Source organism: Aulostomus chinensis, chromosome 17, assembly GCF_037954235.1.
Source record: "Aulostomus chinensis isolate RoL2024-O1b breed Wild chromosome 17, RoL_Achi_v1.0, whole genome shotgun sequence".
NCBI classification, from domain to species: Eukaryota; Metazoa; Chordata; class Actinopteri; order Syngnathiformes; family Aulostomidae; genus Aulostomus; species Aulostomus chinensis.
The window spans coordinates 10,032,157-10,046,839 of NC_141336.1; the positions used below are offsets into that span (position 1 = coordinate 10,032,157).

The following is a 14,683-nucleotide window of genomic DNA, read 5'->3' on the forward strand; positions in this document are numbered from 1 at the left end:
AGTATTATCTTTGTGAAGATAGAATGGTCCTAATGAAGTGTGTGACTGGATGAGGAAGGCAACAGTATGGTGATATTTGTGCGATAAGCAAAGATTAAAACAGACAGTGGTGCGCTCATATCGGTTCGGGGAAGAAAAGTCCAACATAAAGTCCGGGAATCGGAGGTTTGAGGAGCGAGGGAGGGAGGGATGGACTGCGAGGACGCACAGTGTACCTGAAGTGACTGGCATTTCTCCACCCGGGCTGAGGGATCGAGCTGCGCCGCTGGGTGCTCAAACTTCACCCTCGTTTTTGGATGAAATCACCGCACAGGTAAGTTCAAACTTTCATAAGGTGTAGAAGTTGAAGACATACTCGTTTTATTGACCTGTTGGAGGTCAAAATGACGCAAATTCCTTTAAATCATCGCAGCACAAAATGAGTACACCGTTGCAGGGTCAGTCATATGTTTACTGGCGGGATCAACGTCTTCGTTCTCAATGTCTTTTGCGGATCGATTTTTATCCTGTCGATGAATGTATCGCACATCCACGTGATCCTTTGTGAAATTCATCCGAGTACTTTATTAAAAGGAAAGGTGACATGATTTAGTTGTTCATAGTGGGCATTGGGCTTTTCTAACGTAGCATAGGGACGAGGATATTCATTTAGGGATTGTCGCCAATAATATGTATTCCCTACTGTGTTAAGGTTTGGAATTTAATCAACAGCATCTGGGGTCAAACTTTGGGGGAATTTGGAAGCGCCGCAGGGCATGACATAATATTTATGCAATTTATTATTTACCTTTATCGTCATTATTGTTGTGGTTGTCGTCATTCATATTGAGGGCCATTGCTATTTTTGTATGTACCACATTTTCACAATTCTAACAGAAAAATTGGTAGGTGGCTGATAAAACATTTGGGGGATTTCATTGAACTACAAAACCTAGCAATAACATAAACACCTGTTGCACTGAATAAAATATTTTGATGCACCATATGCTAAAAGGTTTGAATTATAACACAATCATTTTTTGAGTCCAATACCAAATATTGTACTGTTTGTTTGTTTTTTCAAATAGATTTCGGTGATATAACAAAAATTGTGTTTTTGAATAACCAGAACACATTTGGGATAATCTGATCGCCATTTCTTTATTGGGAACCACTGCATTTGAGGTTTCATCTCTGGGAGAAGGTGTACGACAAAAAAAGAGTGAATTAGGCAGTCTCTTAGGCAATCTTTTAGCATTTGGGCAACATTGTGGTGCATTGTACAAAATTTGGGGGACACTTGAGTGCACTGTAAGATTTTGGTGCAAGGATACATGACCTTTGACAGAAACGACAAAAAAAAAAAGGTTTGGACTATAACAAGACATTCTTGGAATAAACTGGAGTTCCGCATGAAATTATAATGGTTACGGTTTGTGTATTTGTTAGGGTACCATAGCAATTTAGGGGATTTGTAGTGTTATCAATTCTTGATTATTTTCCTGGTATGGCTTGTGGTAACTAGTGGTAACACTGTTTACTGTGTAAATGGAACTTCTTCTGACTGTGTCAACTTTAATGTTTCCAGTTACTGCCATGGAGTGCCTGAAGAACTGCTGCAAGAACTTCATGAGGAAGAAGGGACAGGAGCACAGGACCCAAGGTAAACACACCTCCCAGCTAGACGAGCAGGGAACATTCCCACATTATTGACTGACATTGCTAACAGTCATGTCTTAAAGAACCTGACTATAAAACATGATGGAGAACATGAACATCTTAAGTTTAAAGAATATTTTAAGGATATTAATTACGTCAAATAAGGTTACAGAAAAGTCATTTTTGAGTGTTTCGTTAGCAAATATAATATAATCTGTTGCCTCAACAACTTCTACATATTGTTCCATTTCCAAAGTTTTTTACTTTGTAAACATTTAATGGAACAGTATTTGATATGATCTAAAATGTTAAAATGTTCTTTGAACGTAATATTGAAATCTTTTCTTAAAGACATTATGAAAACAACTTTTTGGTTAGCTAATGTTGTGGGAACTTTCTCACAGTGCTGCATGTGTTACAGTCTGGTTGTCCTAAATACAAATCCTGAGGCAAAGAGTACAAGGAATATTGTGTCAGAATGTTCTGGTAATGTTATAAGAATAATAAGATAATATATATATATATATATATATATATATATATATATATATATATATATATATATATGTATGTGTGTGTGTATGTATATGTGTATATATATATATATATATTCTTATTATTCTTATAATAATATAATATATACTCCGACTTCTTCCCATGGTCCAAAGAAATGCAATTGGGGACTAGGCTGATTGATACTCTAAATTGACCGTAGGTATGAATGTGAGTGTGAATGGGTTAGGTGAACCCCGCCTCTCGCCCGTAGCCGCTTGGATAGGCTCCAGCCCCCCCACGACCCTTAACAGGATTAAGCGGATGGATGGAGAGATATATATATATATATGAAAATGAATAACAGTAACCGAGTGACATATCACACAGGTGAAAATACACTCAGCAGAATGGCTGTAATTTGATTCCTGGGCTGACCCTTTGCAGCATGCCTCTAAACCTTCCGTTCTGTTCTTGTGTCTCTCCACTATAATAAACTCCTAAAATTGAGGAAGAAAAAGTAATGTAAAAATAATATTAAATAATGTAAAATAATATACAAAACATTTAAAAGATTTAAAATTAATGAAGGAACGCAAGGACATCATGACTATTATCCTCCATTTATGTAGAACAATGCATGGTAATGTTCTCAGAATGACTGATTTGTTGTCTCTGATTTGTCAGTGATCACGCTGAAGATGCCTGCTGACAGCACAGCCTCAGATGACATGGGGAAGTGGGGCATCAGCGAAGATTACCTCCTGTCCAAGCTACCCCCTGATGGAAGAGAGGTGCCCTTTGTCCTTCCGACATTTAAGGCCTCCTACATCCAGCCCAGAGGTTCCCATTTCCCCAATTTACAGTCTGGCCTGCAGAGTATGTATCTAGTCTGACATTACACTTATTAATCAGTCTAACATTACATTTATTTAATCAACAACTTTGTGCAGATGGTCCTGTGAATAATGATTTGATATTTAGTTGGTAAACAATCCTCTTCTCCCCCAAACTTTGCTTTTTGCCAGAGATGTTTGGGTTTTAGTATGGGCCTCAAGGCAATTTCTTCATATTTGGTACTAACATCCACTGGGACTTAAAGATGAACTGAAAACATTTTGGTGGTAAAAGGTCCAAAAGCATGGTCACCTCACATGATATCTGACCCACTCTCATTCACACAATATCTCATGATGAGGATCTTTAAAAATATGTTTGAAGTACTGAGCATATTTTGGCTTAAGCAGCTCCCATCTTGGTATGTTTTGGCTGGATTAATACAGCAGGTTTCCTGTCTACTGTAGACTACAATATAGGAATTTTTACCTTTTAGAAATCAAGATTTTTTACATTTCAGTCCATCAGATAAGCCTACCTCATCCTGCTACACAAACAACAAAGATATAAACAAGAGTAGAAAACCACAACTTCATCTCCCCCCTCAAAAGGGATATTTTACTGTATGTTAAGTTAAGGGTGGTCAATATTTAACTGTGTAACTGTTCATCTGTACCTTCAGTGGAGACTCACATTCTCTTTCGTAGCTCAAGTTTCATTAAAATCAGCTCAGAAGTCACTGAGGTGTGACCTGGAATTTACCAGGATATCCTGTTTCTAGAAGAATAGCTGTGGTCTTTCACTTTACCAGCTGAAAAAAAAATCATTTGGTCAAAGCTTGCTGACATCCTCCTGCTGTTTGTCTGCAGGTTCAGCCAGATCCACATATGCAGAGAGGAAGGCAGAGCTGTTGGGCCCCTGTCACTTTGCCTACAGCCCTGAGTCAAGCCTCCATCAGGGGCAGATGGCTGGGTTCATTTCCCCTGGTTCCAAATGCCGTGATACACTTCAGATAAACACCTCTGTCCCCCAAAGCCCAGGTACCATCACAGCATCAATAAATATCACCTAACAGAAAAAGTATAAAAAGTGAACAGATGTTTATGATAACTTATAATAAGGTACTTTTGCAAAAGTATTAGCCTGCAGATTGTTACTGTATGTATTATTATCATTATATAACAGTAATATAAAAACAGAGTTAAGTAAGTATGAATTATGCCACGTTAACATTGGCTGTCATTTCGCTGACAGTTAGGACTCGGAGGCATGACCAGCAGCGACTGAGCAGCTCCATGTTTGATCTGACCAGCTCTCAGGGTCACATGCAGGTGAGCATGTTCTTTATCTAATCTGTACTCAAACTGTGTTTGTGTCAACCAAAACTAAATATAGTTTGATAGTTTCCACTACCCTCAGCAGCTTTGAGGAACATTTAAAGACATTTTACTTCATTGGATGCTGAAATGGAGGTTTGCGCTGTTGGATTGGTGCAGATAGTCATAAATGACTATTCTGACATAAAGCAACTTTTCTGCTATTTTGCCACTATATTTAAAATGATAAAATCTGAATGTTAATTCTTGTATAATTTTAAAATCTATAAAGCTATGCACACCAAAAGATGGCAATGAGTGTAAGAAATTGAATTTTGAAGAAAAAAGTGAACCATTAAATTGCAAAGCAGAGCAGTTATTGTAATCAACGGCAATACCAACAATGCCTTATGAGAGAATACATTTAATTAAGTTTGCAACATGATTTATATACTAAGTAAATATATCTATATATCAAGAGGAGCATCAGTACATTGGAAAAAATATTTTAATTAAATGTGAAAGCACTAATAGTACTGGTCAGGGTGTTGGGCCATAATGCATATCCAGTTTGCATAACCCCCCAAAAATTAACATTAGCTTGCTAGTACACTTGGACGGGCTCTTCTTATCTTAAAACTTCTACTTGGCTCAGCTCCCTTTGATGGAGAAGTTTGATGGGAAGTCTTGCAGATGCCCTCCTGAATGCCGTTCTATATTTGATTTATTTTGGTGTTTCAAAAATGATGACAGAGTTGAATTACAAAAAAGTGGGGCTTTTGTAATGCGCTGAAAGTCCTGCAGAAGAATAACATGGAAGAACACTATGATTTAAATCTGTTCTTCACTTGCCGAAATTAGCATCTCTATTGATATCACATTCCTCATTCCTCAATCCTCAAAATTTCCAGTGTCTCGACTAAATATGGTCACTTCTGGTTTAAAAAAAAATCAACATACTGTCAGCCATAACTTAAAATAAATAACCAAAATGTAATGAGTTATGTCATAGTGGCTATTTCCACTTCTTTGAAACAGTTATATAGAAAACAGGAACCATGGAGAAATGGTTTAGACATGGCCTGAGTTCTTAGATTGGGTTGGCGTTTGACTTGTTAAATAATAAAATCATGTATTAGTGTTTCCCTTTGACTCCAATTTTCTCCACCATAACCTGAAATATTCATGTATGGTCATAAGGAACTTGTGACAGTCATAATTCACCACATCCCTATAGAGCAAAGAAATACGCCCCAACATTCTTATTGTTTTCCTTATTGAACTACTGATAAAATACCAACACAATTACTCTAATCAAAGAGGCTGGAGGTGAATCACATATGGCAACAGCTGCAGAACTAGAACATAACCTTTAACACTATCCTGACTTCCTTTGTATGTTATTTTTATATGCAGCGCTTCGACTCAGTGTCCAGTGTCTTCAGCAGCACATCCTCCACGATGAGCTCTGTTGAAAGCAATCTGGGTACGACTGCTCTCTATAGTGTTTCTCTGTCACATTTTCTGTTAGGTTCCTCTGTGTCTAGCAGCAGCTGCCATTCCAACGTGAGATGAGAATAAAATTACACGAAACGCACACACGCTTACACATTTCAAAGAAAGAGAACTAAGATCATTTTACATTGTGTAGCCATGAAAGGGCAGACCCAGTTATCACCTCCAAATGTTTTTACTACAATTAACAATTCAGCGTCAGTGATAAGCTTCGTTACATAATGATTGTGCTATTCCATCAAGTAGAGCAGCTTTGTTATGACAAGAGGTGAAACAATTGTATCATTTGAATGGTACATTTATTTTATTTGCAACCATTGTTTTTAAAAATTCAGGATGTTCCTCACAATATGACCAAAGCCTCTTGAACAATATTAACAATATCTTTACCCGTATATAATCCAATAATAACATGGAGAAGCAGTTGCCATGGATTAGCCATGTTCACAGTCAATGTAACAAGAAGTATGAAAAAGGAATTTAGATTTTTATGGAAAAAAAAATCACAATATAAGAGCTCTTGGAGTGCGCAGACCTCAGGCAAGGTCATAGCCCATAATACATTTTTAAGAGGATCCACATAAAGTCCTACCTATTAACAGATATCACTGCCAACATTTATTTAGAAAATAATGGAAATATAAAAAAAACCCAAATACACACAACCTGCTTCATGGAGGTGAGGAGGAACACTAACCTGTGATAGTGTAGAAGCTAGCTTGGTTACACTACCTGAAAATTAATTTATTTTCCCTTCACAAATTTCAACTGCTTGTCCAGTTAGATCATTTTGAAGGTGCACTGACACAATTATTATGCTACTAATGCAGAGATCAGCTGTTGATACATTTTGCCTTTTGTAATTTGAAAAATCCTGCTGTCTCATTCTTCTAGACTCTGTCACCTTGTTGGGGGATGAACATGATCTGGGAAAAGTGTGTGTTCGCCTGAGCTACCAGGAGGCTGTAGAGCAGGTGTGGATCACCCTGGTCCAGGTAACATTCCGTGCTGTCGGGGGAGGGGAGACACTGGGACAAAACTCTTCATTGTGCTGCTGTTCTGAATGAACCCATTGTATGTCCAGAACACAGGTCACTTTTAGCTCTGAGTATGCCACTCCAAGTCAGGTGGATGAGTTTTTTGTCTTTTTTTTAAAGCTTAGCTAAATGCGTTTTATAAAGCTATAGCTATAGATATAGTGAATCGACAGTTATAGCTAACTGACGATATTCACGTTAAATGCAGAGTTAGCTGAGGAAGTGTAAGTATCATGTATTGAATCTTTCATTCACACACTGTTTCAGGCAGTTGTGTGCATGGATTTTCTGAGGGCCAGGAGTGAAAGTGCAAAAGAGGCACTGCATCAACCCTGCAACGTTTAATTATTTTTTTTAAATGTAAAGGTCACTTAAATGACAAAAGACAATTAAACTGACATAAAATTTCAGTAATTTAATTTCCATAAAAGACATGACAAATGCAACAAATGATTGATTTTACATTGTTTTCTGTCAGTCAAATTATTTTTCTCAAATGTATTTGCTATTAAATACACTTCACTTGTCTCTTTCCTTCTCAGTGCTCAGATCTCAGCCTTCCATTGGAGGGAGTGGAAAAACAAAAGATAGGATTTAAAGGGATCATTACCATCCCCAAACCGATACAGTTTAAGAGCTCAGTCAAGGAATATTCCCAGGTATGTGCAGAGTGAAGGACCAACTGGCTAAAATCTAACACAATGCAGAAATACTACCTGAGTTCTTTTCAGCTTTGTGTCTTAATCCACATGTTACCGGAAATGTTAAAATGCTGATTTTGTCCTTTGATCTGTAGGATACATCCTTCATAGAGACCTTTGTGTTTGCACTACGTCTCCAGCAACTGCACTGTAGTGCCTTGGTGCTGCGGCTGCAGACTCACAACCCCAGAAAACGTACAGTCGCAGAGTGTGTCCTGTCCCTTAGACAGCTTGGTTCTGCTGAGACAGAGCACTGGCTGGACCTCAGCCCACCATCTAAATCATCTGTAAGTGTTTTACAACAATACTGATCTGTTCCTTTTACAGTATGTTTCTGTTAAGTGTGCTTTAAACACTATTTTAATACTCAATATTGCAAGATGATGAACCAACTAAATTGTGATCACACCTTACAACCTCAAAAATATTTTTGGAATTTATTTTCCTTCAAGTTAGCTCTTCATTTGTTTACTCTTGAAAGGATGATATTTTGGAAAACCTTAGACAAGCTAATGCTAGTCTGTCTTGTTTCAAAATACCGCTGAGCTGTTCAAGAGCAACAGTAAAGCGCTGTAGCGTGAAGGAGCCTCAGCAGGCAGTGCTGGTTTCAAAGAGTTATGCTATGTGACTAACAGTCTCTGAAAAGATCATCACCCTTAACAATGAAGTAAACTTTCTTATAATGGGATGAACACTTAACTTTCTGTTAATATGTGCACCTTATTGGTTTGGAGTGTGGAATATCATATGCTAGCTTTTTTTCAGAACACCTACAAACTGTGCCTTTGAAGATGTTTACAGGCAGCACGGTGGTGCAGTGGTTAGCACAGTTGCCTCATAGCAAGAAGGTTCCAGGTTTGAACCCCGGCTCAGGCATGGGATCTTTCTGTGTGGAGTGTGTGTGTGTGTGTGTGTGTGTGTGTGTGTGTGTATATGTATATTATATCATGGGGCGGCATGGCTTGGAGGTAGCTGTCTAGGGGAGGGTCGCTGGTTTGACCCTCACTTCCCAAAGTGACCTTTTTTGAAATATCCCCAAGCAAGATACTGACCTCCTAATTGCTCCTGATGGCCTTGCAACAGACTGGCGACCTGTCCACCTGTCCATTACCCCTGACAGATAAGTGGAATAGAAAATAAATGTATATTAATATTTGTGTTTTTACATGTACTTACATGCCATGGCAAGGGGGGCATCCAGTAAGGGTCCTTAGGCAAGACCCCTAATGCTACACTGGCGTAAAAGTGCATGGCTGATAGTAATAGTAGAGCCATACTGGCTCAGACGTCTCCCGTTTCAACAAGGGAACCAGGGTAATCTGATGCCATATGAGTTATTGGAACAAGACACACTTGGACAAAGGCTGAAAATACAGAATTGTTGCAATGCCACTATACGAGCAATCCCAGCGAGAGGAGATACATGTCATATTTTAAAAATTTGCAATCTAGGCTAACAAAGAAACAGCTGTTAGCCCAGTGTTCCAACATCCATAACCGAAAAACTACTGTCACAACCAGAGATTAATGTGGTACAACAACAATGCTACGGCAAGGGGGAGCCACAACGACAGGTCAACAGTGGAATGTCATCAACTGCGATTGGGTACCAAGCCTCAATGGATATGAACAGCCTCAATACAAGAGCTGCTTACCTAAGAAGGAAGATCGTGAACCAACAAGAATCCTTAAACCTCTGACAAATACCCAAGCTGAGTTGTCAAGTACCCCCAGAAGATCTACTAGTGGATGTGAATGCTGCACTGAATACAATTCCCCCATCACAGAGACCAACAAACTGATGCACAGTATGGCAACAGGAGATGCTCAGGTACATGCTAGACATGGACGTGGAACCTAAGAAATGATACTTTCCATGGACGAGAAGGATAGAGGCCACAATAAAGGCAACACGGAGAGAAATTAGCCAGCTAGCAGAGCTGCAGTGAGGAAACATGATGAATAACTACAAAATGAACAACTACACTGACTTCAATAATAAGCGAAGCTGTTGTTTTTTGCCCATCACAATGAACCTTATATATTCTCTTGTTTAAATCAATGTCCTGATATTGTCTAACACTGTTGAGCGTTTATGGCCAAGAGGAACAGCTCTGCATGTGTGAATAGCCCAGACGACATATTATCTAACGTTTTCTCTGTTGGCTGATGTCTTTTATCACCCCTTTGTATGTGCACAATAACAAAGCTCTGACTGTGTCTCGTAAAACTGTCCCCATGATGCATTGTTGCCCACTATGTGTGCATGTACTGAACTCTGGGGCCTAAAAGGCAGACATCTGTCATTACATAATCACAAAAAGAGAAAATATTCATTTGAGTGCCATTAGAAAACAGGCTTTTAAAGAAACTTGGCTCCAGATTTTTGAGAAGTAAAACATTGAAAAGTAGGTCGCACCTCAAACCGTTCCAACAGATAAGTGGTTTGGTTGATAAATGGATGCTTCTCTGGCCAGTAAAGGTAAAATGTGAACCATTTCTGTACGTAGAGGGTCAGACAGTGAATCATCAGCTTCTCAGGGGAACAGTGTGCTTCAGAGAGTGATTTTACCCATGTGGTTCACACAAAAGACCAAATTTGTTCAAATCATTTTACCCAGACAAGGCACTTAAGAGCAAAGAAAGCTGTATTTGGGGATATGTGTAATAGGCAGGCACACTGGAAATGGTTTCATTCGAGGGGGGCTGAGGGGGGGGGGGGCATGTGGTTCACACAAAAGACCAAATTTGTTCAAATCATTTTACCCAGACAAGGCACTTAAGAGCAAAGAAAGCTGTATTTGGGGATATGTGTAATCGGCAGGCACACTGGAAATGGTTTCATTCGAGGGGGGCTGAGGGTTGGGTTGGAAAATAAGTGACGTCATTATATTTCGGCTGACGTTTTCAGCATAATATTTGGTCTGCATTTTCATAACCAACTGCTGGTGAAAAGGCGTTGGATGAAAAATTCAATTAAAAGAATGAAAGATTGCAAAAGTGAAATTTTCATGTTCTCCGTAGCTTGAACACTCAATACATCAGGCATAAGAACGTTAGTTAACGCTGTCCATTTCAATCAATCACTTAAAATGAGGGACTAGAGTCACAGGTGAAACTCAATATCAACATGAACAAAGGCGGGATTAAGGTTAAAACAAAAAACAGCGGCTATTCAATAACAAGGGATGCCGAAAGTCATTTAGAGTACAAGGTGATGAAAGCAGCAAAGCACTTCCTGAATAGTTAATAGTTAATATAATACAATATAATATAATAGTTTAAATATAAAAAGTTTTTGAAATTAAAATGTATAGAATTTTACTTCAAGGATCACCCATTTGCAATAACACAGAATGCTTCATGAACGTATTGAGTTTTGAAAGTCAAACTACGGATGTGCAAAACACAAACACCAAAGAGTTAACAACTGCAAATGAAGAAAACAAACGCAAAAGAGAAAAGGCAAAAGTGAAAACACAACTGCAAATAAGAAAAGATGAATGCAAAAGTAAAAACAAGTGCAAAAGAGAGGCACAAACGCAAAAGCGTAATCTCAACTGCAAGAGAAAACACAACAACATTAAGTCTTACGGAAAAGGTAGGTACCTTCGGGTGGCCTGAATCCACGCTGATTGGACAATGTCACTGTCCGTCTCTTTACCCTTCCTCAACTCACTGGACTCAAAACAAATACAGTCAACTAGGGATTCAGAGTTAAGAGTAAATATTAACTAACTGTACTTAAATGTTGGGCATAAATATAACTTCATACTTCATATGCTCTCAACCAAGTCTCCAGCCTATGAGTGATATCCTATAACCTCTAGAGGGCACTCAGTAGGCTCTGCCAAACAGAACACCATCGTTCATCAACTGGTTTGATGCAAGACTTGAATACTGTATTATATCCATTATGAAGAGAGATCAAATTTGACTTTTGTTTCATGGTTTTAAGCTGCATGGTTAAAACAAAGTATTTGAGTATAATCAGAAACTGCTTTCAGGTATGCCACTGTGAGCTGCATCTCGCCTCCTGCTTTCAGCCAGTCAACGGACGCATCCAGCTTCAAATCCTTGCCGCTGAAAACCTCCCAGCATCCTCCTCACCACTTACACAAGGTATCACTCTCTGGAAATGATTTGGAATGTTTGACAGCAGAAGTGAGTCATGTTCAGTAATGGTGTTAACTCTTGTAACTATTTTCACTTCTTTGACTCTCGTGTAGCCTTTTTTGTCAAAGTCAAGATGTGCCATTTGGGGCAGGTGGTGATGAAGAGGAAGACTCGTTTGCTCAAGGCCACTGGGGGTCATTGCCAATGGGCAGAGACTTTACACTTCCACATGGCTGCCTTAGACAATGCGTGCTCACTGTCAGTCAAACTCTACAGCCGGAGCTCTGTACGGAGGAAACAGTGTCTCGGACAAGTGAGTTAACTTGACGCTTCACAATGGCGAAAGGGATTATATTACCGGGTTCTCTGTTTGATATCTGTAATACAGTGAGAATTTCTTCAGATTTAATTGGAATGTTCACTGGGATTCAAGGATGAACTGATTACGGTCACTGTGACTTTACAGACAAGTTTTTTGGGGTAGGTTTAATGAAACATAAATAAACAAAATTCCAAACTGAGCAACAAAATACAAATACCTCAATGAGGCAAACATAACTGGAGAAACAGCAAGGAAACGTGGAGACAAAACAGGCTATCTGACAGTAACTGCAACAGAAAGTCAACCAAAATACACATTCAGCTAGAAACAGGTGGGAGAACAGAAGGGCAGGGAAGGAGCTGATTGGCCAAGACGCCCTGGAGAAGGGCTGTTACTGGGGAGGACTGATTAATCAACAAAATCCAGGTGAAGCACTCAAAAACGTGGGGAACAGACAAAGATAGGAAGTGTCAAGCTGAACAAAGTGGGGGATAAAAAAAACATAAGAGATATCAAAATAAAGCAGGAACTGACCAGAGTGAACAAAAATAGGAAGCAACACAAATTAGAAACACACTAATGAAAACAAGAAACACATGAGAACTGCATAGCTAACCTAAAGTGACACATGTTTGTGTTTCCCCTATATTAGTACACAAACGTGTCCTGACATCAAATTTATAAAAAAAAGTCTGGACATATGATGAATGGATAAGCAAAGCAATATCTCCTCCTCAATGCTTCTCTCAGGTACAGCTGGGGTTTGATAGCCCTGTCCCAGAGGCCGTGGAGCAGTGGAAGGACACAATGGCTCATCCAGAGAAAGTGGTGGCAGTGTGGCACAGGCTGAGTGCTTCCTAAACCTCCTAATCATCATGGACAGAATACTTGTCTGCTGAAGGTCTACTGGCTTGTCCACTCAATCAGCCAAAGTCAGGGTACGCTGACAGACCTGACTTTGGCTATAAACTACCAAACAAACTCTGATTGTCTTGGGATAACAATAGATTGCCTCCAGATATGCATCAAGCGCTAATTTGTCAGTTGTACAGTGAACAAAGGTGCTTGAGAGATTTATCTGTTGTTTTTGTAAAATTCAGGATTTTTCCTTGGAAAAGTGGACAAAAAATATGTGTATAATGCTGTATTGCTGAATATACATGCCTTCCGTAGTTCACTGCTTTTTAGTTGGAGCCCTTTTTCAGCTTGATAGAAAGTTTCCAAGCTGTATAAAGCCTCACTGAAACATTTAGTGGAACTAGGACCCATGTGAATTGCCAAAAGGATAATATGATTTATGATCCCTAATTTGAATGTAGGATGATGGATGTTACTTCATAAGAAGTGGTCCATGTATGAATCCTTAGCTGTATGCTTTGATAAAAGGATGTTAATTTTTGCTGTATTTAATATTTTGCTGTTTAAAATGCGGAGTGATTAAAACATTGTCTTTTGGAAGAGTTCTGCTGTTTGAGTGTTTCTTGACGTAATAACCTTTGCTAGTGGAAAATCAAATATGTTTCTCGTAGAAGCCTCTCAATGTCAAACGAAATTCATGAAATCCATTGTCGAGAATTGACTGTGTCTTTTAGAATAGACCAACAAAAATAAATCTCTGCATCGCCTTATCACTTTTTACTGGAGAGGTCACTGATTGAGAAATCCAATATGGTATTTCTCCTCTTGACCTGTGGTTCTGGTGAAAACATCCTGTTATTTTCATTTCACTTTGTACAATAGAGGAAGTTTAATTTGTTCAATTTTAGTTTCATCCTTGAGAAGTAAATGTAAAGAACGTTTGATTTTGTGGCCGGATCAAAGCCATTTCCTCTACTGTTGAACTCTGACAATGTCCAGTTTAAAGTTGTCTGCATTTTGAAAATTGCTGGGCCTCCACTTTCCTCATAATAAAAACCACTTTAACGCAGGAAATGTATGAAATCTTGCAGAGTCTTTTTTTTTTCAGTCTCACAACCTTGACTAGTAATAGCCCTGTGTAACCTCCTGAGGACATGGACACTCAAACACACACCCTGCAAACAATAAAGCGTGTGGACCAAGAAAATAGAGTGTTTGCATTCTAAGTGTGCAACCAGGACAACCAGGCGCCCCACGTGAGTTCATGTGCGTCAGAGCTCTCCACATCCTGACGCGCCACTCTGACACTCATCTTTTTATTTATGTACTGTTTGATTTATGGTTGATGGTAGACAGATGGAGCACATACCAGACACACCTTAACCTGAGACTTGAAACTTATCTCAGCTCAGGGGGATGTTTAACACTAGAAAGCTTGATTGTCAGAAGCAGGATTTGGGATGATTGTTCCTTTCCTGGCTTGTCTTTGGCTGACTGGCACTTTGGCACATTCCAGTAGTCTCATAAAGGCTTGCTTGTATGAGCAGGTTCTTCACTTTGGAGACACCTGCAGCAGAGCAAGGCTGCAGGACTCCTGCCTCACTACAAATTTCCCCGTGGTGTTCATCGAAATGCGGGTTGCAAGACACAACATATCAGGCCACCCTCTACAGCTATGAAAATTTGCAGATAACTTGTTGGAAGACAATCAAAAGGGCTAGGAAGGAAATTAAGACAGGTTTCTTAAATCCTTTAACAGTATTGTCAAAGGGTGTGTCTGTTTCTGACTGCTTTGTAGCCTGAAAGGTCATGTGATTTTTGAGCTTGGTAATGGTAATTTCACAGAAAGAG

At 39.1% G+C, this 14,683-nt stretch overlaps 1 protein-coding gene across 1 annotated transcript; it reads left to right on the top strand.

Moving 5' to 3' along the window:
• Positions 1 to 203: 203 nt before the first annotated feature.
• On the top strand, positions 204 to 13,789 carry tc2n (tandem C2 domains, nuclear). Its single transcript, XM_086182441.1, has 12 exons — positions 204 to 313; positions 1,568 to 1,642; positions 2,818 to 3,009; positions 3,837 to 4,007; positions 4,222 to 4,298; positions 5,700 to 5,769; positions 6,693 to 6,793; positions 7,378 to 7,494; positions 7,632 to 7,823; positions 11,544 to 11,658; positions 11,766 to 11,965; positions 12,725 to 13,789. The coding sequence occupies exons 2-12, from the start codon at positions 1,576 to 1,578 to the stop codon at positions 12,833 to 12,835; spliced, it is 1,413 nt and encodes a 470-aa protein (XP_086038567.1). The 5' UTR covers positions 204 to 313; positions 1,568 to 1,575; the 3' UTR covers positions 12,836 to 13,789.
• Positions 13,790 to 14,683: the final 894 nt, after the last annotated feature.